At 40.1% G+C, this 24,122-nt stretch overlaps 1 protein-coding gene across 3 annotated transcripts; it reads right to left on the minus strand.

Moving 5' to 3' along the window:
* Positions 1–1,925: 1,925 nt before the first annotated feature.
* LOC122563437 (platelet-activating factor receptor-like) lies at positions 1,926–18,094 on the minus strand. Of its 3 annotated transcripts, XM_043717176.2 has the most exons (4): positions 17,958–18,094; positions 13,625–13,718; positions 10,015–10,115; positions 1,926–3,930 (listed from the first exon to the last, which is right to left on the minus strand). In XM_043717176.2, exons 3-4 carry the CDS (start codon positions 10,059–10,061, stop codon positions 2,913–2,915), a joined length of 1,065 nt encoding a protein of 354 aa, XP_043573111.1. In that variant the 5' UTR covers positions 10,062–10,115; positions 13,625–13,718; positions 17,958–18,094; the 3' UTR covers positions 1,926–2,912. The 3 variants fall into 3 exon arrangements, with proteins under 3 accessions (XP_043573111.1, XP_043573109.1, XP_043573110.1); XM_043717174.2 differs by lacking the exon at positions 13,625–13,718; XM_043717175.2 differs by lacking the exon at positions 13,625–13,718 and having other exon boundaries at positions 17,951–18,094.
* Positions 18,095–24,122: the final 6,028 nt, after the last annotated feature.

Raw genomic sequence — 24,122 nt, forward strand, 5'->3', positions numbered from 1 at the left:
GACTCTCAAATTTTAAGTTTAAAATTGATCTCACTCTTTGTGCACCTTCTCAGCAGCCGTCACATTGTATTCCTCGCTCTATTATATAATCCCTATGCGCTTTGCTTGGTATGATCTGCCTGTACTGCACTCAAAACGAAACTTGTCACTGCACCTAGGTACATGTGACAATAATAAATCAAATCAACTAAAAAAAATGTGCATTTAGAATACCATCAATGGAAAAGTAAGCAGGTAGATGCAATGAGGGAAATATCTTCTTGACTTCTTTATGATTCCACAAAAACATAAATTGAAGTGAATGTAAAGAAAGAAAATGTTTACATAGTGCGTACTTAACATTTCACAAGTCTGTCATTGAAACAGCTCTGGGATTTTATTAACAGCGTGCTATTCCTAATGTCGTACATGGAACTGTACGCCACTCTCTCTCATTATGCTGCTTTCTATGCAATTACAATGAAAATTCCATGCAGTGCCAGCAATGTGTGTGGAATACATGTAATTCAGCAGCAGGAGGAGATTTTCATTCATGAAACCCATCAGCAATTAAGATAGAATAAAGCAGCAGATAGAATAAACCAGCCTCTTAGTCAAATAACAAGGCACTGCGTTAGGGTCACAACCTCCCGACCCAAACAATGCCATTAACTTAAGACTTGAAAGCATAAGATAGCTCACAATTCCCAAAATAAAATTTCACTTATAAAGTATTCACGTTACATAGGTTTCACTTTATTATTGATGCAGCATTGTTATTTATTGAGATTACCTCAGTCAGACCTCAATATACTGGGGCAGGGAGCTCGAGACACTTCCTTTATTGTGGACATAACTAAAGATTGAAACTTGCTTTCTTTGGCTAAGTTCAGGTTGTGTCAAATTTTTTGAAGGCCTTCTTGCAGTGACAGTCAGAAAGATTGCTCACTATATCTTGCCAAACGTGCTTCATTAATTATCTAACCCATCCCTCTGCAATTGTGCATCTGATTCTAGCTTGATCTTAGCATGTGCCTTTCCTGGAACAACTTGCCACTCACCAGGTATCTGCCATAAGGAAGTATCCTCTTACTAGAAATTCTGTCACAAATCTTGCCACATTGTTATCTTTACACCACATGTCTGTCAGGCCCCCGTATGTGCAGTGGGAACAGAGATGGACATACATTTTTACAGTACTGACATCAGCCTTTAGGCCACTCATTTTCTTACTTTGACTGATTATCCCAATCACCACTACGCCTCCACACCACTTTTGGGATTCCAGACCTTTGCTATTTCACTCCTCCATCCCTGCAACCTCATCCTCTGTCCTCTTCAAACCTTCTTCCATTCCTCCATACCTACTCCCTTCGCCATTGACTGACACTTGACATTCCCAAGCCTCCACACAATCTTTCATTCTCCTCCTCCCCTCCTTGTGCCAAAGAGTGGAAGCATGGGACATTCCTGACCTTACACACTAGTGCAAACTAACCATCCCACTCTTAAGTGACCATGAATTGGGTGCCATTAGATTCTCATACACTACTGACTTTGACTTAAAGGTAAGACAAAGTGAAGAAATATTTTAATGGGATAAAAATTCATAGAATACAAATGTATTACCAATACAGACCCAACACAGGCCAGTGGAATGTTTGACAGACCACAAACGTTTCTGTTTTACCTCTGCAACTCAACCCGCTATCAGAAAATCAACATTTTTCATTCTGTCAAATTAAGCCGCACACCACATTTGCTGCTGGCTTCATAAAATCCCCTCACCCTTTCCTGCTCTCTCAATGTGTCAAAGGGGCATTAGTGAATGGATATATCTGAGTGTCTTTGGGGAATAAGCAGGAGAGTGCAATTAGACCTGATTGTGCATGTGGTGGAAATACTAGCATTGATTTGACAGGCCAAATGATTCTTTGTTACTGCGATTCTTTCTTCCATAAATAATAATATTTATTTTACAAACTGCTGTGCCAGCATTCATTTATATACATTGTCCACATAATCATCAAGACTTAATACAGTTCTCGTTAAAAACAGTCACAATGGAAGGCTGGATTCCAGTGTTAATTGCCTCCAGGACTTCAAACAAGTCAAGGTCAGAATTTCAATGAAAAGTACAATCAAAAATATTATGAATACTTTACAAAGTACAAAAGTGATACCACAATAAACAAACTGAAGTGTATCACTACAAAAAGAAAATTTATGAGACAAACAAATTTTCAAAGAAGCAAAATAACCAGGATTGTTTGCGGTGCAGAATAAGATCAGAGCAATGTATCTGATTCAATTTTCCACTTGAGTATTCTGGGAAATGGAACAAAGGTTTGTAACCATTGTCAGTAAAAAGAATTTTGACATGGTTGCTTTAAGTGCAAAGGAGAGGATTCACCTCCCCATGTACTTCCCGATACATGACTCAGTGATGTACAAATTTATCAACATGTGTCTCTTGCCTTCTTTCCATTCAACTTCATTATGATAAAAATGTTAAGACTTTTCCAGCAAATCTCCCTTCATTGACATGTTTCTCATGGATCTGTTCCTAGGGGCAACACTGTTTTCAAGTCAGCACTTTGAAATTCAAAGTCAGTTTTAGACCTTGCTGCTCTGAGGCAAGCCTTCTAATGCCAAAAGTGGATGGAATTTAAGCTGCACATTCTTTAAGGATGAAAATTCACTCAGTAGGAATTTAAAAATTGTACCAGTCACAAGTGTCTTTTGAGTCATGCCAAGCTTCAATAGGTGCGGGAAGTCACTGAGAACAGCTCGATGGATGCTTTAGCAGTAAAACCTGAGTGTGATGGCTCCAAGGATGGCTTGGCACTTCATTTCTAACTCAGCTGTAAGTATGTAACAAACTGCAGAGTGCTGACCTCAAGGTCAGGCCCCAATCCTTCTCAGCCCCGAGGCTATGACGTAGTGAGTGACGTCGATCTGATATGAATTTCTGAGGCCTCAAAAGTATGCACTTGAAAGGGCAAACAGCGCATCAGTTTTCTGAATGTTCTCATCAACTCTCTCTGAAACCGCTTTACAGAGAAGCAATAGATGATTGGGTCAATGCAGCTATTCATGCTCAGCAAAGCCACATTCAATTGGTGGATAATGTCAATGGCCTTGGGAGGGCCACAGTGAGAAATCTCTTCGGAGTTAGCTCTGCTTAACTGCCAGGGGATTAGGAAAACATGATAGGGCAAAGCACACACCAAAAACACTACAAGCATCCCCAGCACCATCGATTTAGCCAGCCTTCGATGGATGCCTTGAGATGTTTTCCCTTGGGCTGAAAGAGCTTTCATTATTGAAATGTAGCTCAGTAGAACAATCAATAAGGATATGAGGAAGAACGTGAAAGATGCATACACATAAAACCTCTTGCCAGAGTATTCTTCAAAACATTTTACAATGGTTCCCCTCTTGAAAGACTGCTGCTGTATCAATGTAGGAATGGCACATGCAATCCAAATTACCCAAATTGCAGCACAGGTGCAAAGGGATCCAACTGGCTTGTTGAAAGGAAGGTTGAGTCTTTTCATTCGGACTGTACAGTACCTGTTGATGCTAATGAAGATCATAAAGGTGATGGCACTGTATGTCGCTATATAGTAGAATGTTCCAGCTAACCGGCACATGACCTCTGAGAAGATCCAGTCTCCCCCCTTGAAATAATAAACCACCCAAAATGGTAAAGTGAGGTTAAACAGGATATCAGCCAGCGTCAGATTAATCAGGTACACCCGGATTGCTTTTTTAACCTTCCTGGCATTCTGTAGAAATGTCAGCAACGCGATGCAATTCCCAAAGAGTCCAACAAACAGGACCACCAAGTAGACAATTGGGAGAATAATGTTTCTCATGGGGTCCCAGGTGACACAGGCAACTCGGCCTATCAAGCTGGAGTTCTCACTGGAATTCATCACTATCCCTCTGTAACACAATAAAAAAAACACAAAGGGTAAGGTTCAAATAAAATTCTGTCAGTGCACATTGTCATGACCAGATGAGGTGGGATGAATTGCCCTCCACTTTTTAAACTCCATGGTCAGTCACAACAAATATTTAAATTCTTTTTGGTACACAACTATATCAGACTTCAACTAAAATGAAGTACTAGTCAAAATTATGGAGCCAATGACAAGGTTCCCTTGAATGAAAGGAATAATTTTATGAATTAACACCCTAAGAAAAATAAAAAAATGTGATATCAAAGCATAAACCGATAGAGTTTACAAAGGGGACAGTCTGGTACAAAGGAAGGTCAAGACTGTTTCTCCAATTTGCTTTATCACTGGACACTCTTCAAGAGTCTGAGGGAATCTGTAGTGAGAGAGAATGCTCCAGTTCTGCATTACTGATCCAGTTAACTTCATTTCTATGCCCAAGAGCTCTTTTCCTAAAATTCACTTGTGCATTCCCATGTTTCACATCACTGTTTTTCCCATCTTGGATAATCTGCTGTCTACTTTCATCTCAGTATACACAGTCATTGTTATCTGTGAGAGATAGGGGCATTACTATGTACTTTCCTTTGTACTGTGAATGGCTGCAATTGGTTTCCTGAGGCAGTCCAGATGACATGATGGAGAAAAGTAGATGGAATCAGGGGCTGACCTCACAAGTACACAGTTCCAAGGGTAACAATTCAGGGGATAATAAGGACTAAGTGCATGTGAAATTTCCAGAAATTTGTAAAAGGAAACTGGGAGGTAAAGGTTTTTTTGTACCTGACTGTGTTTCAATACTTTGTGATTAAAATAGTCATGTTTCTTCAGCTTGCCTTTGTTTATCTCACGCTGTCTTCATAAACTAGGTTCAATCCACTAAGGTGAGTACTGAAGCTAATTTACCATCATTTTTCCTTTTTTTAAAACCATTTTAATCCCTAAATGTTTGCGGGTACTGAAGTCAGATATGAAAACTGAAAATTGAAAGTCCATATTTTACCACTGTTATGACAACGTGAGCAATTATGGGGCATTTCAAAAACTGTTTCCAGCTAACACTTGAACATTTAGTAGTGTGTATTAAGAGCAAAGCTGACAAGTTCTGAAACTGATCTACTCATCATTTTAAAGAGTCTCACCTTGCTTTAGTCCAAATTGGCCAAAGTTTAATAATGAAATAATTTATGGGATAAATAATTGACATTAACAGCAATAGGATTATTAATATGTTAATTTAAATAAATTAAAAACAAGGACACAATGCTTTCCTTCCCTCTTCAACTTAAGCTGCCCATTTGTTTCTGGGTAGCAGATTGCAGCATTAAATTCCTGTCCAACTGTTGCCTGATCCCTATGTCACAAGCTTTCTACTGGGACTAAAGCAGATGCTGTACTCTCACATCCTGTCTGTCATTTAAACTGCTCTGGAGAAAAAAATACAGCTAGTTTAAAGGTGACGTAGACAAATCTCTTTTTTAATTGTAAAGAAACAAATAGTATGGTCTGGAATTTCTTTTTTGTGCATAATTAGGAATCTGTAAGCAAAATATGTTTGTTTTCTGAAAGGACTTCTTCATATTTCCACTTCCATTCATTTTCTTTCATTGCAATTCTTACATGGACATATCAGCATCATTGGCAAGGACAGCATTTGTTCCATCTTTAATTGCCCCTAAGAATGTGATGGTAAGCCACATTGAAATGTTGCAGTCCACCTTGTGCAGTTACAGATGGAGTTCCAGCTTTTTGACAGTTTGCAAGTGATGGGACAGTGATATATTTCCAAGTCAGGATGGTGTGTGGAATGGAGGGGAATGTACAGATGGCAGTGTAATGGGCAGTTGCTGCCCTTTGCCTTCCAGGTGGTAAAGGTCTCAATTTTGAAAGGTGTTGCCAAATGAGGCTTGGCACGTTGCTGCAATGAACTTTGCAGCTGGTAAAGGAAGGAGGGAGTGGTGCCAATCAAGTGGGCTGTTTTAGATGGTATTGAACCTATTGGAGCTGCACCTGTTCAGGCAAGTGGAGAGTATTCCATCAGACCCATGGGGTTTCCCATCCACACCAGAGCCTGTCCTTCCAAAATCTGGAGTGAATTGCAAAGTTGTGGGGTTACCCTGTCCATCTTTCTCCCCCTCGGATTTCTTGGTTTGTCTGACCCTTATCCCACCTTCCACTAAAATTCCAGCCAATGTCTCTTCTAAACAAATATTCAAAAAAATTATTATATTAAAGATAAATTCACCAATAACACTTTCGGAGCTACTAGCTGCTAATTAAAACATATTTTGTGAATAGTAGATGGGTCTTAATTGATCTAGTAATTAGTGTGCAATTCTGTTCCTGTGATGCTGTGCTACTGTCCACACCCCTAGACCAATAGATTTTGGTTTACATCCCACCTATGATGGCTATGGAGATGTAACATAACACATCTTAAACATATAGATTGAAAAAATATAAATATAATACGGCTGGGACTGGGGTGCATGAGGAGAACCATGTATCTGTGAATAAATCCATAAACTTTATTAAGAAGAAGCTCTATATCTTGGTTTCTCTATCACCTATAAACTTAATGTTAATAGAAACTGTGCTCAAAAGGCAAGCTCACCAGTGAACTTGAGTAATAGTGCCTTTTATGAGCAGTCATACATGTAGTTCTTCTATATTGCAATGGTTGCATTCTTGTGCAACCTCCATGATAAAAAAATCACACTTTCGAAGTAGCAGTTGAAGTGTTGACATTGTAATTGTGTTACAGTCAACACACGGTTTAAAAGTTTGTGCTATAGAAACAGTGTCCCACATTCGTCAATCACGTTACAGAGAATTTACGTTAACGAAACACATGTTACAGCACAACAACCTGTATTTTGATTTATTTTATTTCGGAGGAATTCTCAGACTAACTTATGATTCGGAGATGCCGGTGTTGGACTGGGGTGTACAAAGTTAAAAATCACACAACACCAGGTTATAGTCCAACAGGTTTAATTGGAAGCACTAGCTTTCGGAGCGACGCTGCTTCATCAGGTGGAGCGTCGCTGCGAAAGCTAGACTAACTTACGTTGTGAAATTACGTCTTGTCCACACGGTATTGACTTTGGTTTTTAAAGGGTTTGCTTCCAGAAATGCAGCCTTTTTCAGAATTTGTCCTGGGAGACTTAATGAAATAATTAACAGGAATGTATACACTAACAACACCCATCCGTTTGAGAGTAGGGAGAGCTCTTTTGTATGTTTCTGAGATGATTACACCACCAGTGTTAGAGTGGTTTCATTTAGTGAACACAGCTGAATGCCAGCCTAAATCCACTTAAATTGGAACTAACTTCTGTGTCACTCTAAGCTGTTAACAAACAGAAGACCGTGGAATAAATCTTGACTTCTTATAAAACAGATGGAGTGATTCAGCAGCAAATGGACATAAAAATCAGAAGATGCAAAATGAGCTGCAAACTCAACCATTTTATACTATATACAAAACCAATATTTACCAGTGTCTCAATGAATTTGCAGGCTCTTTATTTCTGCTTGACTGTAAATCTCACTCTTTGCATTTTCCTAACATTTATAGCCTTGTATGAGACAGATACACAGCATTTGACAGGGAAGCTATTACATTGAGGATGTAAACTGTGCAGAATTATCGGCACTTAATTTTCTATCCAAATGTACAATGACCTTAAAACTCACCAAACACATCTGTTAACAATTTGAAAGGTCACTGCAAACATTTTCCTAAGGTAACTACACTTAAAGCGAAAACTAGTGACTGACTTGCTAAGTTTAGATAATAAGTGAACATGGTTTTAGCAGTCTTTCAACAGTGTAAGTTTTATGAGTAACAGCATAACTTAAATGGAGGAAACATGTTAATAATTCTAAGGCAACCAATAGCATTTTAAAGCCAAATGCAGGCATTCAGCATGGCCACAAATTATTTCTAAATATTAGTATTTCTAAAATTCAATTGCAATATAATAATATCCCACTGTCCAAAGATGTACAGTTCGGTGGGTTGACCAAGCTAAATTGTCCATAGAGACTGGGGATGTACAGGCTAGGTGGGATGGCCATGGGAAATGCAGGGTTACAGAAATATGGTAGGGGAACAAGTCTGGGTGGGATGCTCTTGAGAGGATCAGTGTAGACACAATGGGCTGAATGGTCTGCTTTCCACACAGCATGGATTCTGTGATTTATGTAATAAGTTAACCTTATTGGAGTTTTCTGTCTCATAAGGTTTATGAGTCATTTGGTAAAAGATGTGTACAAATCTGAAGAAGTTGCTTTTTACTAACTCTGGTTCAGAGAATACATTACAATGGAAAGTAGTTATACTCTAGTTCAAGAACGTAAACAAAAATTGACTTTCTTATAAATTTCAGAAGAAATTTTCAGCCCGTCTGTTAATTTCATCAGATGGAAAAGCATCAATGGAATGTACCTAACTTTTCAAAAGTATTTTCAGTATTTACAAGAATGAAAAATATTTAATTTTTGCACTTAATTTTATCTGCTACAAAGACTCACTCTGATGTATGGTTTTTCAAATACTTGACAGTTCTGTAGCTTTCACCCAACAGAGCTTTCTTCATGAGTGAGTGGCAGTAGGTTATGGACACCCCCTCATCTTCATTTTGATTTCCCATTGCATTTGTGACCAAGAATGTCCTTGCAGATCAAACTGATGGTAACTTTATTCTGATTACAATGGAAACCCACCTCTTCCAGTCTCTCATTATCTGAGAATGCGCTGGGAGACACACCCCCTCTGCCATCACACTCATGACAATATTACAATGGCAAAGAGAGAGTAATTCCCAGGAAATTCAAGGCCCATGTCTCCCAGTTTCCCATTCACTGGTGAGCAAAGGTATGCCTCCAACTTTCCTCTCACTCGCTGGTGAACCTTTGAGGTCAGCTGCACCAACACTGAGACCACAGATGAGGAACATTGATATTCTGTACATATTGCCAGAGATAAAGTGCATTTACTCTCAACTACTTAGAGGAGTCCTAGCATTCATAGATCTGCATGAATTTTAATCAAATCATCCTGTTTGGAGAAAGTGGCAGAGACCAGAATTAACATGTCAGCAAGCGCTGTAACTAGTCCATTCATTTCAGAATTGACTGGGTAATTTGCTGACAACTCACTACATGATGCTCAACTTGCCTCAATAGCTGATGGAAGCCATGTGGAACCAGGTCTCCAAGGCAAACATAGTATTCAACATCTTGACTTTATCTCAAAATTTATAGCAGGACACTGAAACTTGTTAATAAGAGCACAACAGGTTTGCTCCCAGACACATAACGCACTCCAGAGCATCCAAGGAGCAAACAAATTCAGTGAATAACTATTTAATTATTCAACCCATTTCCTGTTTAAACATGAATGTGGAAATTATTTTCACATGAAATAATCCTTTCTGTATAGCGTAACAAATCACTCACTTAATCAGACATTGTATCTAGTTTATATTTCCTTTCCATTGAAATTAATGGCAATAGGTTACAGCTGGGGCAACCACATTATTGCTTGGAAAAGCCATGATGAAGAGGTCATCAGTCAGCTTCTTTTACATGTCCAGATAGTCTCAGGTTTTTACTCAAACTGATGAGGTAGCTTTTCACTATCCTTAGCAAGTGGCACTATTCCAAACCACCGCTGGCTGCTGCAATTTCCATTCTCCCTACACGATCTGTTGCTTAATTCTGCAACATTTATTTCACCCTGAGGTGAAATCATGAAGTGAAAACACAACACATTGGCTCAATCACCAACACCTCAAGTAGATTGAAGTTTGTACCATAGATTGAGTGACTACAGAGTTTTTTTTAGCAGTAATGTATGATAAAGAATATGTTTTACATAATTTCTTCCTTGATAAGTAAACTATTAAAAAATGTAATGAACTATTGAGGAATTGTTATATTACATATTTTCTCCTTCTTTGAGGAAGACGTTACTCAGAATGCCTTACCAGGGATAACTACATATATTAAAAAGTACAAGAGTGAATTGAGAATGGACAATAATACAGAACTGCAAACTTACACCAAACGTGTGGGCTCTTCAGTCACGTTCCATAATGGGGATTCCATCTTGTTTACTGTATCGTTCAGATGGTTACCTGGATTCCTCTACAGTATGTTAACCTGTGAGAATGAAACATTGTATGTTAATAGTGAAGTGAAAAATTATGCCAGATTCAAAACCTGCCCTCTCATAGTCAGTAGAACTAATTCCATTCACATCTTGCTTTCTGCATAGCTGGTCCTTGTTGCTATTCTTGTCAATGCTGATGCCTTTCAGAGCTCTCTTAGGCCACAGTCCTTGTCCTGCTAATAGTCAGCTGAGCGTAGTTAATGCATTGCAGCATTAGAAAAATTAAATAGGGTTCTTTTGAAAGCATCCTAACAAGTTAATCAAAACAGCAGATTTTATTGAATTGTATTTTCTTTCTCCCTATTTTTGAATTGTAATATCTTAATTTTCAATAATCAGACACAAGGAGAGGAAACAATATTCATATACACGTACTAAGGTAGCCTCTGTTATTTGGACATTAAATATTAAGAGTTAAAGTTCCATTGCAGATAAAATTCAAACTGCAACTAGTATTATTTATACAAGGACCCTTGTTACAATTTTAGAAAAAATGTACTAATAATATTCAGCTTTTATCATTTGACTTTAATATTTAAAATGGTTGTTATAACTTGACAAGTCAAGGCAACCCACATGTAATAAAACTGGCTGCATTTGAATTACCATTTTAATCGAAAGGCACAGAGACTCAGTGAGCTATCAGAAAATTCATGTATAATTGTTTTACTTATTTCACAATTGCACTATAACTTCATATATTGAGATGAAAGGCTGTCTACAACTATCCAACTTGAAATAAAACATTGATACAGATAGCAGAACGTGCAAAGAAACCATATGTAGAAAACAACATGGCCATGGACACTAAGGATACTGAAAACTCTTCACTCAATCTCTGTCACGGTCAGGAGTTAGCAAATGAAGTCCAACCTTGGAACAAAAACAACCACTCTCTAAGAATCCTGGGATATCCACAGGTGCATCATTAGAGAAAACAAGACAGCAACTAAACAGTTAAATGCAGGTCATTTCATTCTTGAAATGCAGGGGACTCTTAAGATATGTACCTCATTTGCTTCTATTTCCCTTTATTACCAGACACCCTTCTCACAACCACTTTTCCTTTAAAACTTTATAGTGTGTTTTTGTACGGTGTGAGTTTATTAGGTGATAAACTCCATTCTCTTTCAATCAAAAATTCGTGAAATTGGCTCTTCTTCATTTTTGATTTGGTTAACTAAGTTTATCTTAAGAATGATATCAACATGTGAGAAAGGAAATAAAAATATTTGATGTGACGGACTGAGAGGGACTGACAAAAAAAGGAGCAAATTATCCCTCCTCACCTGGTCATAAGATATTAAAATAAAATGTCAAGTGATGTTTGCTTACTCAAATACAGCTAAATTCAATGTTTTTCTAAACATTTTTTTAGGATCTGACAGTTAATCATATAGCTATGTCAAAACCACATACAAAAGGCTGTTAGAATGTCATTTTTATTCCTCATCACACCTATGTAGTTAAGTGTCAGTTCTAAGAAATAAAGGAACAAGCTTTAAATTTCTCGATTTTGGATGGAAACCATAAACTGATACTTTAGAATGTTTCAGAATTAATAGCAGTGTTTGTGACAAGACATCTGTCACCAATGGCTGGGGTTACTGCAATACAAAATAGATGTGAAATACATGGAGGTGAGGGTGATACATATTATGAATGAGCTGCAGCTTTGTAAAAGGCTTATTTTCAGACAGGTTTAAAAAGGAAGGTGGGTGTAATGACTGAATTATTGAGATTAAAAATAGCAAGTGTTCCCCAGCCCAGACTTCAGAAGCTTGCACTGCAGCAGGTACAATTTCTGCACCAACTTGGGGAGGATCCATCAACTGTTGTGAGCTCAAAGCAGTTTTCAGGACTGCACCTGTTTTTCTTCTCCATTACTGAGCCAACCTACCAGGTCCCCAGGGTACTCCTTTCCTTCCTTCAAAATCAGAAGCATACCCCCATGTGCCCAGCTCAAGATGGGTAATAGATCGCTAACAGACCAGGTCTGTTTCGCCCAGGCTGCCAACAACAGATAAGGCCTTTTCTAAAAAAAAATTCCCATGGAGCAAGGAGGAACAAGGGTTCTCACCCAAATAGACAGCATCTTAATCAAATCACTTATTCCCACTGCACAGAATTCCAATGGCCTGACTTACTGACTATTCACTCCCATTGTCCTTGGAACACATCCAGATCCAAACATGCATTCTTTTAAATACTCAAAACACTACTTAGATCGTTCTATCATTCCTGGCCTGAAGTATAACTTTACTCTGTCTGTTCTATATTAATTGCAATATATCTTGTTATACCACAAGATTTGTAAACCTGCAATGTATTCCATGGTTAAAATACATTCAGAACCACGGTAACATTTAATGAGTAAATGATGCATTTATAAGAAAGCAAATGTACTCAGTTCCTCAGCCTCAAGCATCCTGTAGAAACTCCCCACACACAGTTTAGATGAGTATAACCACACAAACGATGGTAATCACTTTCCCCATTTGATTCTCACAATAAAAGTTGGAGAGGGACAGAATGCTGGGCGTTAAGAGTTGATGGTCCCAGAAATATATATTAAACGAGATTCAAAATACAAAAACTTGCAGCTGAAAAATAGATAATAAATGTTCTCAATCTATGAAGGGACCAAAATTGATAGGTGTGATGAGTGAGTGAGTCTTGGTTCTGTTTGTTAACCACTTAACCATACTGCAGTCATCAGATTCTACCTGCGGTGTTTGAAGACAGGCAGCTTGGTAATAGTGGTGGTTTTATACCTCTTTGAAAAGAAGAAGTGATCCAACAGCTAGTTAGTCATGTTCAATCTCCCAAATGCTGGACTTGATCACATTTTTCTTGTTTACCTCTAAGATGATAGTTTCCATAGTCCCAGTCTCTCATTAGAGAGAGATGACTGGTGGTGCGCTTAACCGCAAGTTTAACAGAACTCAGGCAAGGGAAAAGGGCAAGAAGGCAGGATCTTCATGGTGACCTCAGGCATTACAGGAATTGAACCCAGACTGTCAATATCACTTTGCTTTGGAAATGAGGCATCTTCTAAAAACAAAGCTAATGCAACGTCAAAAAGTCTGCAATTGTCCAATCAAATGGCAAGGTTTGAATGACCAAGACAGGAGTTGTCCTTGCCACAGAGGTTCAGAACAGGGGATCTGTACAACCAACCTCCACCATGGGGCCTCAGTGCAAAGCACTTGGAGAGAGGCATAAACTATACTGCAAATTTCAAGGAGTTACCCCTCTGCATAAATGAACTGTAAATTCAGCAAATGGGAAGGTTTCTGCTTGTTTCCTGGTTAAATTATGTATTGGCTAAATACATAAAACTAAATAATGGAATAGTAAAACATGAGTCCAGACCTGCATTCCACCCTCCTTCCCTCTCTCATCACATATGTCCCCATTTGTTTACAACTGCCTTGTGTGGAAGCTTCCTCACATGACATAACAGCAGAGTACAGCTGACTCTCCAAGATCAGTTTACCTCATTTTGACCAGTTACACAGTGATACCAGCAGAGGTATGCAGCAGAAGTAGGTGATGTCAGGCAACTAGTCGTGTAATGGGGAGAGGAGCAGCTAAAGGGTTAAAAGAAAAGAAAGGAGTTTAATGGCAAGAATGATTAAAACCCCAAACTGCTTGGGTTAGGTATGGTTAACAAAGCAGAAAGACAGCATGACTAGTCTGACATAAACATTCTCAGAAGAACAAACAAAGGAATGTTTTACTCTGATTCTTGCTCATCCAGACACCATCTGCTCTCCTTCTCACAAATATAAAAAGGCCAGTATAGGACCAAAGTCCAGTATTGTATTGCGGTACAGAGAGAGGAAATGCACACTCTCTGAATGTCTGTGGTAGGGACAGCTGCAAGGTCTGGACCACTTCTCAGCAATTACACAGTTAAAATGCACAACTTCCTTGTTTGGCTCACAATATAAGTTAACAAAATATGTAAATACCCATGCCATTGACGCACTTCCTTACAATAAGTACATCTACAACTGTTATAATTCACCAGAAATGTAACTGATACATTGCCTGTATGGTACTTGTGGCTATGTGGTTAAAATGAAACAGTCACAATCCATTTCAGTCTCTGCACAACAAGATTGAATTGTGTCACTCTCCAACAGGATTTTCCCCTGGTTAACAAAGTAGTTACATTGTCTGCCTTGGATAGCAGGGTGTATTATGTCTACTAGAAATAGGTGGCTTACAGATTGCTGCCTTTGTGGGGATATGCTGAGTGCAGACTAATCACTTCCAGACAGGAAGAGAGAATTGGAGGGGGAGTAATCTCAAGACACTGCCGAGCACCAGGTATCGGCAATGATTGAAATCTTGAAACAGACAATCCCTCTCTGCCTGGATAGCATGAGGTTCAAGGAAACCCATAAAAGTAAGAGAATTTATTTATTGGAGAATTTAAAAAATTCAAATCAAATCTATTTACTCTAATTTTGCCAGGTGCATCTATCTAATCAGCACTGCACTTGATATTTATTGATTTTTGATGGATTAACAATATTATTTTAAGATTGGAGATTAATAGTGTCCACACAATAATCAGTGCTCACAATGGATATCAAGGCAGCTGTCCTCGGTCATCATGAACTTATTAATGTAATTTGTTAAGTGTGCAGAGATGTAGAGTAGCATTGAGCTCCACTGATTAGAGAGCTCCCAGAGTAGATTCGCAATCTGTGCAAGCTAATATATCGAGCCAAAATGGCCAAGAGGGGGCTACTTCTGTCTCAGTACCATCATATCGGTGAGGAAGCAAACAAGGGGATAAATGACAAAAATAATCAGCTAAGATTTATTACTGCACACAAGTCCCTGCTTGAAATGTGCATTCATTGAGGTGCAGATAGGACTCGGCTGTATCAGCTGCCATAATCAAAAGGTTTAACAACACACAATATTTAGGCTGGCAAATAAACAATTCAGCCTTGTACCAGAGGGCTGGCAACACCACCTGTGGAACTGAACATCAACAAACTCAACCTTTTAACAGCAATGGAAATGAAATTGGGGAAATCCTAGGCAGCCTCTGCAGTGTTGCTCATTCCATATTACCAGGAGAAAGTGAGGACTGCAGATGCTGTCGCACCTCCATCCTTGAACCCTACCCCTACCAACGCAACAAGAACAGAACCCTCCTGGTCCTCACCATCCACTCCACCAACCTCCACATACATCACATCATCCTCTGCCACTTCCGCCACCTCCAAATAGACCCCACCACGAGGGATATATTACCCTCCCCACCCCTATCAGTGTTTCAGAAAGTCCAATCCCGCCGTGACTCCCTTGTCAGATCCATGTTCCCACCCCCCACCAGCCCACACACCACTCCTGGCACCTTCCCCTGCCACCGCTGGAATTTCAAAACCTGTGCCCACACCTCCCCCCTCACCTCCGTCCAAGGCCCCAAAGGATCCTTCCACATCTGACAGAAATTTACCTGTACTTCCATACACGTCATATCCTGTCTGTATCTGTTGTAGCCAATGTGATCTCTTCTACATCGGGGAGTCAGGACACCAGCTTGCGGATCATTTCAGAGAACATTTCTGGGACACCCGCACAACCATCCCCACTGCCACATGGCTGAACACTCAACTCCCCCTCCCACTTGACTAAAGACATGCAGGTCCTGGGCCTCCTCCATCGCCAAACCCTCACCACCTGATACCTGGAAGAAGAACACTTCACCTTCCGGCTTGGGACCCTGCAACCACATGGGATTAATGTGGATTTCACCAGTTTCCTCATTTCTCCTCCCCCCAACTTATCCCAGTCCCAAGCCTCCAACTCTGCACCATCCTCTTGAGCTGTCCATCCTCTTTCCCATATATCTGCTCCACCTTCCTCTCCTACCTATCACCTTCCACCCCCACCTTCATCTACCTATCACTTTCTCACCTACCTTCCCCCCAGCCCCACCTCCTCCCATTTACCACTCAGCCCCCTGGCCTACAAGCTTCATTCCTCATGAAGGGCTTATGCCCAAAACGTTGATTCTCCTGCTCCTCAGATGCTGCCTGACCTGCTGTGCTTTTCCAGCACCACACTCTCGACATTTTATATTATTGCCGTACATTAAGATGAGAAAGAAGCAAAGACATATCTTTGTAAACTATAAGGACCCAATAATCTGCAATTTGGATGGGTGAAGAATAAATATTGTCCGGGACTCTGGGGATCGCCTCCCACTTCCTGCCCTCTGTTTTAAAATAACACTATGGAAGCTTTTAGGTCCACCTGAGATGAGACAAAAGGCACCACCTCTCCCACCAGGATGGTATCAGAGTAAGCTTATGTTGCAGCAGATATATAAATATTTACTTTGTAATTTTTAGATTCACTTTATTTATGTGTATTATTACCAAACCCTAGGTGAGTTTAAATTAGCTCAGCCCAAAACTAAAACACAAATAGAACATCGTACGCATATCCCTTCCAGCTCTGAACAATGGAGACCCTGGTGAAAAAAATTGGGAAAATCGCATGAGAAAGCTGGTGAGGAGCTTCCTGGTACCAAAAACTTTAGTTGTCCATCCAAGTGTTGAAAGGAAAGATGAGATTCTCGCTGGTGGGAGAGGGGCCTGCTTGTTTGAATTAGTGTGTATCAGCATCTTCATTACTATGGTATCTCACCTCATCAATATACAGTTTCCTATTCTCCTCAGGAAGATGGGTACCAACTACCCCCTGTTCAACATGTCCGGGGCAATCGGCAGGAACTGCTCAGAGCAGCTGCAGAGTGCCACAACTTTAACCAGATGCACAGCAAACCTCTAAAGGTGGCACTGGAAATGCCAGGAAGAACCAGCACAGCCAATACTTACAGTTGTGGTGAGTGGGGCCAAATGACAAGTCGGATGCCAATTAGGACATGCTGTATTGTAATGAGGGGAGTTTGAGAATACAGTGTCAGAAAACTTTCGAAGGCTCACCAACAGAAAGTTTCCTTAAAACCTTGCCAAGATTGACACTTACTAGATGGCAGTCTGCCCCTTCCCATTATCGTATGGAAGAGAGTCTACACTTAAGTATTCAATACCAGTTGGCAGAGCAGACAACCAATCAAAAGAGCCAGAGCAAAATTTAAAAAGACAGTGCACATAACATACACACAGTGGAATAAAATACAACACTGTACTGTATTCAATTCTGATTTGTTTAATTATCAAAAACAACAAGTATCAGCAATTTGTAACGTGTTGGCAGATTTCGCATGCTGTTTCTGAATTTTCTCTATATCGGTTCTGCAAAAGCTTTCAGGTGTTTACAATATTTGAATTGCAGAAGTGAGGTGCTGCATCACAAGGTGCATATTGTGGCTCTGCAGCAACTCACCCACACAATGTTTTCCCAATTTCAGCCAGTCCTGAGATGTCAGTGAACTAGCAGAACTGAGATGCTGAACACACTGAGAAGAGCAGTGTCAGATGATTTGATCCAATCCACCTTCACTCTCTCTGCAGATGATTACGAAGTGACATTAGTGGGCACCTAGAGTTGTTAATATCACCCGCCAGTCCTCCCTGCAAGGGGCTGGTGCTGGGCAGAGTCTGCTGAAAAAACTGGGGTAAATGAATAACCATAATAACAGTACAGACAACCCTAAATTGCAAAATGTACATTGATGCACATACCAGAATAAATCCACTCACAAACTACGAAAGAAAACAGTGTTGAAGATCATTTTTCACAGAAACCAAGTAGATAAGATACTAATTTTAACACATTTTGACTGCTTTTTGTTAAAAGATACAGAAACTAATATTGAAACACTCACCACTCACCCTAAGTCAATAGCAACGAGTCGTCTGAATTCAGAAATCCCTGCAAAAACAATCTGGAAGCAATCTTTGTGGTGACATATTCCTAGTGCATCTACACACTAAGAGTCAATGGAGCTGTTTGCTCGTGTACGCTGCCATTCATGTCACTGAATTAACTCATACAGAAAGTGCCCTGTTCTTTTGACAGTTGGGACTCCAGACACACCCCTTCTCACTCATTGGTTCGTGGTTTGTTTTGAAACTCCCTACAATATCACAGATCGTGTCTGATTAGTGTTATCTTGCTTTTACATGTTACTTTAATCAAAGATCTAACTTCTCATAAATTATACATAGTAAGCACATCTTCTCCGCCTCACTTCTTTAGTGCTGTGATAAGCGGATGGAATTTTTAAAAAAGTCATGCACTGCTTTTGGGACATTCTGCTTTATTTCAATATCTACACTTCAATCTATTTAACAGACAGAGTGAACGTAAATATAAATTTCACACCAATGCTAGTTAAACCTGTCAATAACGCTAACATGTTAAGCTTTTTTAATTCACTCACTGGATGTGGACATCCCTAGTCAGACCAATGTTTATCACCCCTTCCCAGTTGCCCTTGAGAAGGTGATGGTGAGTTGCCTGCATAAACTGTTGCAATCCATTTGGTGTCGGTACACCCAAAACGCCATTAGGGAGGGAAAATATAGTTAACATGAGCAATGTTTTTCTTCCACCTTGATGTCAGATGAATCTGATGGAGAAAGGTGGTTTAATGTGGGAAAGATTGAGATAGACATTGCAGCAAAGTGACCCGCAAAATAATCTGATTGGTCAAAGCTCAAATACGAATAACAGTATTCCCAAGTCAATATAATAACAGAGAACTGTAGATGCTGGAGATGCTGAAACAAACAAAAATTGCTGAAGAAACTCAGCAGGTCGAGCAGCATCTGTGAAAAGAAAACTGAAGTTCAGAAGATGGGTCATTGAACTTGAAACATAACTCTGTTTTCTCTCCACCTCCATACCAATCCCTGATTGCCTCTTCCAGAACCCCACTTTTCAGTTGCACCAGACTCTATATGAACATACAGGTTAGGAGTAGGCCAAGGCTACTCAGCCCCCTCACGATGACTGCACCAATCCATAAGATCATGCTGACCCATTCACTCCACATTCCCACCCACCCCAATAACCTTGCAGCCCTCTTTGCTTTTATGAACATATGAATTCGGACACATTAGGAGATATGATACTGACAATAATGGCTCATGGCCCCTGCCTTATGTTTGACATTATTGACCACTGCGATTCCTCCATTACCTCTGCACAATAGTCCTTCTTCATGGCACTAATCTCTCCTGGTTCCAAATCTTTCTCAAATATCTTAAAAGCGTCTCCTCCAGCATTTCACATGTACATTAGTCATGTATGCCATTACAATTTTCTCCAAAATGTTATGTGCAAGAGCTATGTTATCTGCTCAACATGAAGCCTTGGAAGAAATAGCCTTTTTGTTACATCTTAATCATCCTTTCTTTGCGTTAATATGACTTTGGGCCTTATTCTTTCATTCTCCCTTGCTGTTCACTGACACTGAAACAATTGTGAAGTACAACCTAAGCACATCTTCCATTGGACTTCCAATGCCAAATCCTACCAGTAAAAGTAAATTCACCACAGTCCCAGAGGACCGTAGGCTGCTATCTCATGATGTGTTAATCTGAGGGTCACTACACCTCAGGCAAAGGATGACGTTGAGAAGGAGGGATCTTCAGGGTAACCCAGCCAGTATGAGTCAGTTAACTCAGTTGGCTGGTTTGCAATTTGAGGTTAATTCCTGCAGCAGCTAAGGTTATCATGAAGGACTCTCCCTCTTAATCTGTCCCCTTGCCTGATATGTGGTGACCCTCTCTCGGACATTTTAGCAGGATTAGGATGATTTTAATCTATCAATATGCACCTCCAAAATAATATCTCCCTATGCATCAAGACATTAATCTAAACTTTCATCACCTTTAAAATGGATTTCTTGAAAGCTGTCCAACTAGGCTCCCATTTGATGCTTCACAACCTCCACATAATGTCAAACTCTCTGATCGCAGTCCCCCCTCACATAAAAGCTATGATTTCCATCTTTGCCAGCTGTAGTGGCTCTCTATTCTCTGGTATGCCAATGTTACAGTCCTTAATTTTAAACTTTCATTTTATCAGAGTGATTTGCACCAACTCCTACTGACGGCCTCCACCTTTCCATCTAGAAATTAACTTTTGTTTCTGTTTCCTTCTCCTCCACATTCAGACAACAAGTCTTTTCATCACTATTTCCCTGATACTTGAAAATTTTGTTTGCCACACCTTCCTTCAAAGGCATCTTTAAAAAGTGGCCATTGAAAATTGATAGTGCACTTCTCTCTGTTTGAGGCATTACCCAGCCATACTCTCCAGCATGATTCATGCACATTATGAACTAATCCGTGTATTAGTGCTTACACCTGGAGCAACCATTAGCTTTTTTATCTTTTCAAATAAGGGCTTGTCCATATGAGGTCTTTATGGTGAGGTTGGTCTCGCTGAGGTAAGTGACCCAAATGAGACTACTTCACTACAACCAACAAGATAACTTTTTAAAATATACTAGGACCTGACCATGGTTCAGGCACGCTCCTCCTAACCTTACATTTAAAAAACACAAACCATTGCTGCACTGACATCTATTCCCTGTTCCCAAACCGGCCAGACAACCAAACTATTTCCTACCATCCTGCAGTGTCCTCCTCCCAGGATTGGACATGCCTGAGTACTTGGGTCCTCATGTTCTCTAGCTTACTTTTGGTTCCTTCCTTCATATTTTCCTATCTCTCACTTTGTCCAATCATCCCAATATTAAACTGCGTTGAAATATTCTTCCACATAAAGTCACCATTGATGATTGTTGCCTGATAACAAATATCAAACTATTAATCAGACTTGTGCTTTACCCGAGTGCAAAGCCAGACTATGCACTCATTGATTTTAACATCCTCCCCACCACACATTGTCCAGCAAGGATGACGTGGAGGAGAGGGAGAGTGTACCAACCTAAGGTCACTCTATTTCCACCACCGGTGTCATTTGATGTTTGTTGACTTTCGAGAGAGCTGAGGTTCCAGTTATGGGCAGGTGGGGGCGCCATTCCCACCTACCAGCCCAGGCACCAGTCCTGAGATTTAGGTCAGCACACAGTGATGGAGGAATAAGTTAGTCACAAGTTTCATGCTGCACTTTCTGAGTTGGTATCCTTGTCACCTGTACACCCCACACTCAGTAAGAAATCAGTACAGCTCAAGAACACAGTGGCTTAGTGGTTAGCCTAGTAAAATATACTAGGATTAGCTCATTATGTGCTAGGGACCTGGATTTGAATCCTGCCTCAGGTGACTGTCTGTGTGGAGTTTGTACATTCTCCCTGTGTCTGTGTGGGTTTCCTCCCACAATCCAAAGATGTGCAGATTAGCTGCATTGGCTATGCTAAATTGCCCATAGGTGCATTAGACAGAGTGTTCCATAGAGAGGACTCACCAGCTTTGTTTCAAAAAAGAAGTTAAGGAAAGTATTAAACTGAACTGTTGTTGTCCAAAGCGGAATGTCAAGTCACATGACTGCTCAGAATAAAAAGAAAGACAGAGAATGACCACAAAGTTAATCAGGACAAAGTGTGTGTGTGTGTTTAAGTACATCTGTTTAACAAAGCTCACCACAGTCTCCAATAAATACAATTTGCTTTCTTTTTTGATTACTGAAACTCTCTTTAGGCTGCAGAAAAAAAGCATTTTCATTGTACATCTTAATTAAGCTCATGTACTGTGATTCATGAATTGTATTATAAGTATTTCACATCATTATCAGCTAAATTGATAAATATATGAATGAAGAGGGTACAGTTCAATTCTAATAAAAGAATCTGTACTCATATGCATTTCACAGTGTCTGCTATTTATTACTAACATCAGCACAGACAGAAAACCACATCAAAAGTACCATGCAAGACGGTAGTGAGGCTTGATCACAGATTGCTGCCAACCATCAATATTATGATGTGTTATGTCTTACAATTAGTATGTCAATATACCTTTCAAAGACATGCTCCTGATAGTATCATTGCATCATAGCATGAGACCTGAATATTCAAAGCTCTCAGACTCCATCTTAACCGGGATCCTTTGAAGCATATCATGCTGCCAGAAGCAGTTGTAATCTAATAGTTTAATATCAGCCCAGACACTTATATAAATGAGAAATGCAACTTTTCTATACAATATAAAAACCAAAAGAACTGCAGATGCTGGAAATCAGATTTTAAAAAACCCAAATTGCCAGAAAAGCTCAGCAGGCCTGGCAGCATCTGTGAAGAGAAATCAGAGTTAATGTTTCGGGTCCAGTCACTCTTTCTCAGAACTCAGCTATGACAGGACATCAGAGGGTCCGAGGAAGGGTCACTGGACCCAAATCATTAACTCTGATTTCTCTCCACAGATGCTGCCAGACCTTCTTGAGCTTTTCCAGCAAGTTCTGTTTTTGTTTTCTATACAATTGTTAGCTATTCTAAATATGTTATCCTTCTAATGACAATATTCCAGTCTAATTTGTAATGTAACAACGGGTAACAGAAACTTTGTTACATCAGGTAAAATATGATGCTGGAGGCAAAGATACACATCAGGGTTAACAGGACTGGTAGTCAATTAAAAAAGACTCCAAGGTCTCAGCGGTAGGTATTTGGAAAACTAATTGAAGACCAACTGAACAACTGTTTTGAAGGCAAGAGTATTTAGACAATCAGCAGCATCAGTTCTGAGAGAGTAGACAGAAAGTGTAACTATCTCAGTATCCACTCATTGCTCAAACTTAGCGAAAAGCCTGTGCCTATTTGTCGGTCTCTTCTGTGCTATTTGACATTGAACTCAGGATTTCTGGCAGATTGGTACCATGTACTCTGTGGGCAAAGCCATTGGCCATCCTGTGTAGGTTACTCAATGTGGTTCGCATCTGAATCCTCTGCAGCAAAACTCATGTGTACCTCAAGCAAACCAGCATCAGCACTGACTTTGTTGCAGGCCACCCTTGCTAATATCTCATTGACATACAAATACTTCCGTTACATGAATTTTCTAAGATCCAAACAACATTAGTACCTGTCTTGATGGCTGCAAATGTGAAATCAGTGACTGTCTTCATTATCAATCTCTTCTTAGCCTCCCTCTATTGCCTGGCAACATTGCATCTCTTGGGTATTTGAAACAAAAAAGATACTTTGGTACAGTCGTGGTGTGGGAATTGAGGAAAAGTAAATGGTGCATATTATCAGAAAGCAAAAGAATGATGGAAAAATTAGAGGTGTGATGGCAGATATTATCGTCAATGATTTTAACCTGCAAACAACCTCACCAGTGGACATCCCAGTAGCAGCCAGTGCCATTGCCTCCATGGGTTAGGATATTCGTGTGTATTGGTGCCCCTGGTCAGCTCCTAATGTTTCCAATAGTGTATCACAGTGTCCTTCAGGAGAGGGGGAAATGTGACAGTTGGTTTCACACAGTCTGCAGGGCTGAGGTGCTGTCACAGTTGAAAATCTGACAGTGTATGTGAAATGTGGGTTTGAGGCTTGCAGCATGCTGAACACAATGTGAAGCCCATGAAATGTTAGGCCTGATAGACATTGTCACTAAGTGAGTAATGCAGATAGTGATTCTGGGCTAGGGCTACAGATATATTGAAGACGTGTCACTGACCTTGATGACTCGGTCGATATCATTGATATTCTTTTCCACTCCATCCAGGTCTTCAGAGCTTAACTCCGCCTCGGTATTGACATCCAAAACCCATCCACTCCCATTGCCTTCTGACAGCATACAGACATATCCTCGATTTTCCACCTCTTCCACCAAAAGCATTTGTAGTTTGGTGTCTACTCTTCCGTGTTGTTCCATTCATCTGTCTTTCCCAGGCTGATTCAGCCCCACAGGACTTCCAGCACCTGCTCCAGCCACAACCTACCTCCCCTTTATGCCGTGTCAGCTAAATTTAACTGGTACTACCAAGTTAGATCTGGTGGCCCTGCTGACAAGTGCAGCCAATAAATGTCATGGTTAATGCTGGCTCCACACTGCAATCACTCAAGTGAGCAGATAACATGC

Source organism: Chiloscyllium plagiosum, unplaced genomic scaffold (assembly GCF_037043375.1).
Source record: "Chiloscyllium plagiosum isolate Xiang-an unplaced genomic scaffold, Cpla_swu_hap1 HiC_scaffold_30, whole genome shotgun sequence".
Taxonomy (NCBI): domain Eukaryota; kingdom Metazoa; phylum Chordata; class Chondrichthyes; order Orectolobiformes; family Hemiscylliidae; genus Chiloscyllium; species Chiloscyllium plagiosum.

Excerpts from the sequence above, each read along its gene's own strand:
- LOC122563437 (XM_043717174.2), bottom strand. The coding sequence starts at position 10,061 with ATGGAATCCCCATTATGGAACGTGACTGAAGAGCCCACACGTTTGGT. Across the intron at positions 3,931-10,014 it reads GAAGAGCCCACACGTTTGGT|AGGGATAGTGATGAATTCCA; the intron begins GTAAGTTTGCAG and ends ATTGTGTTACAG.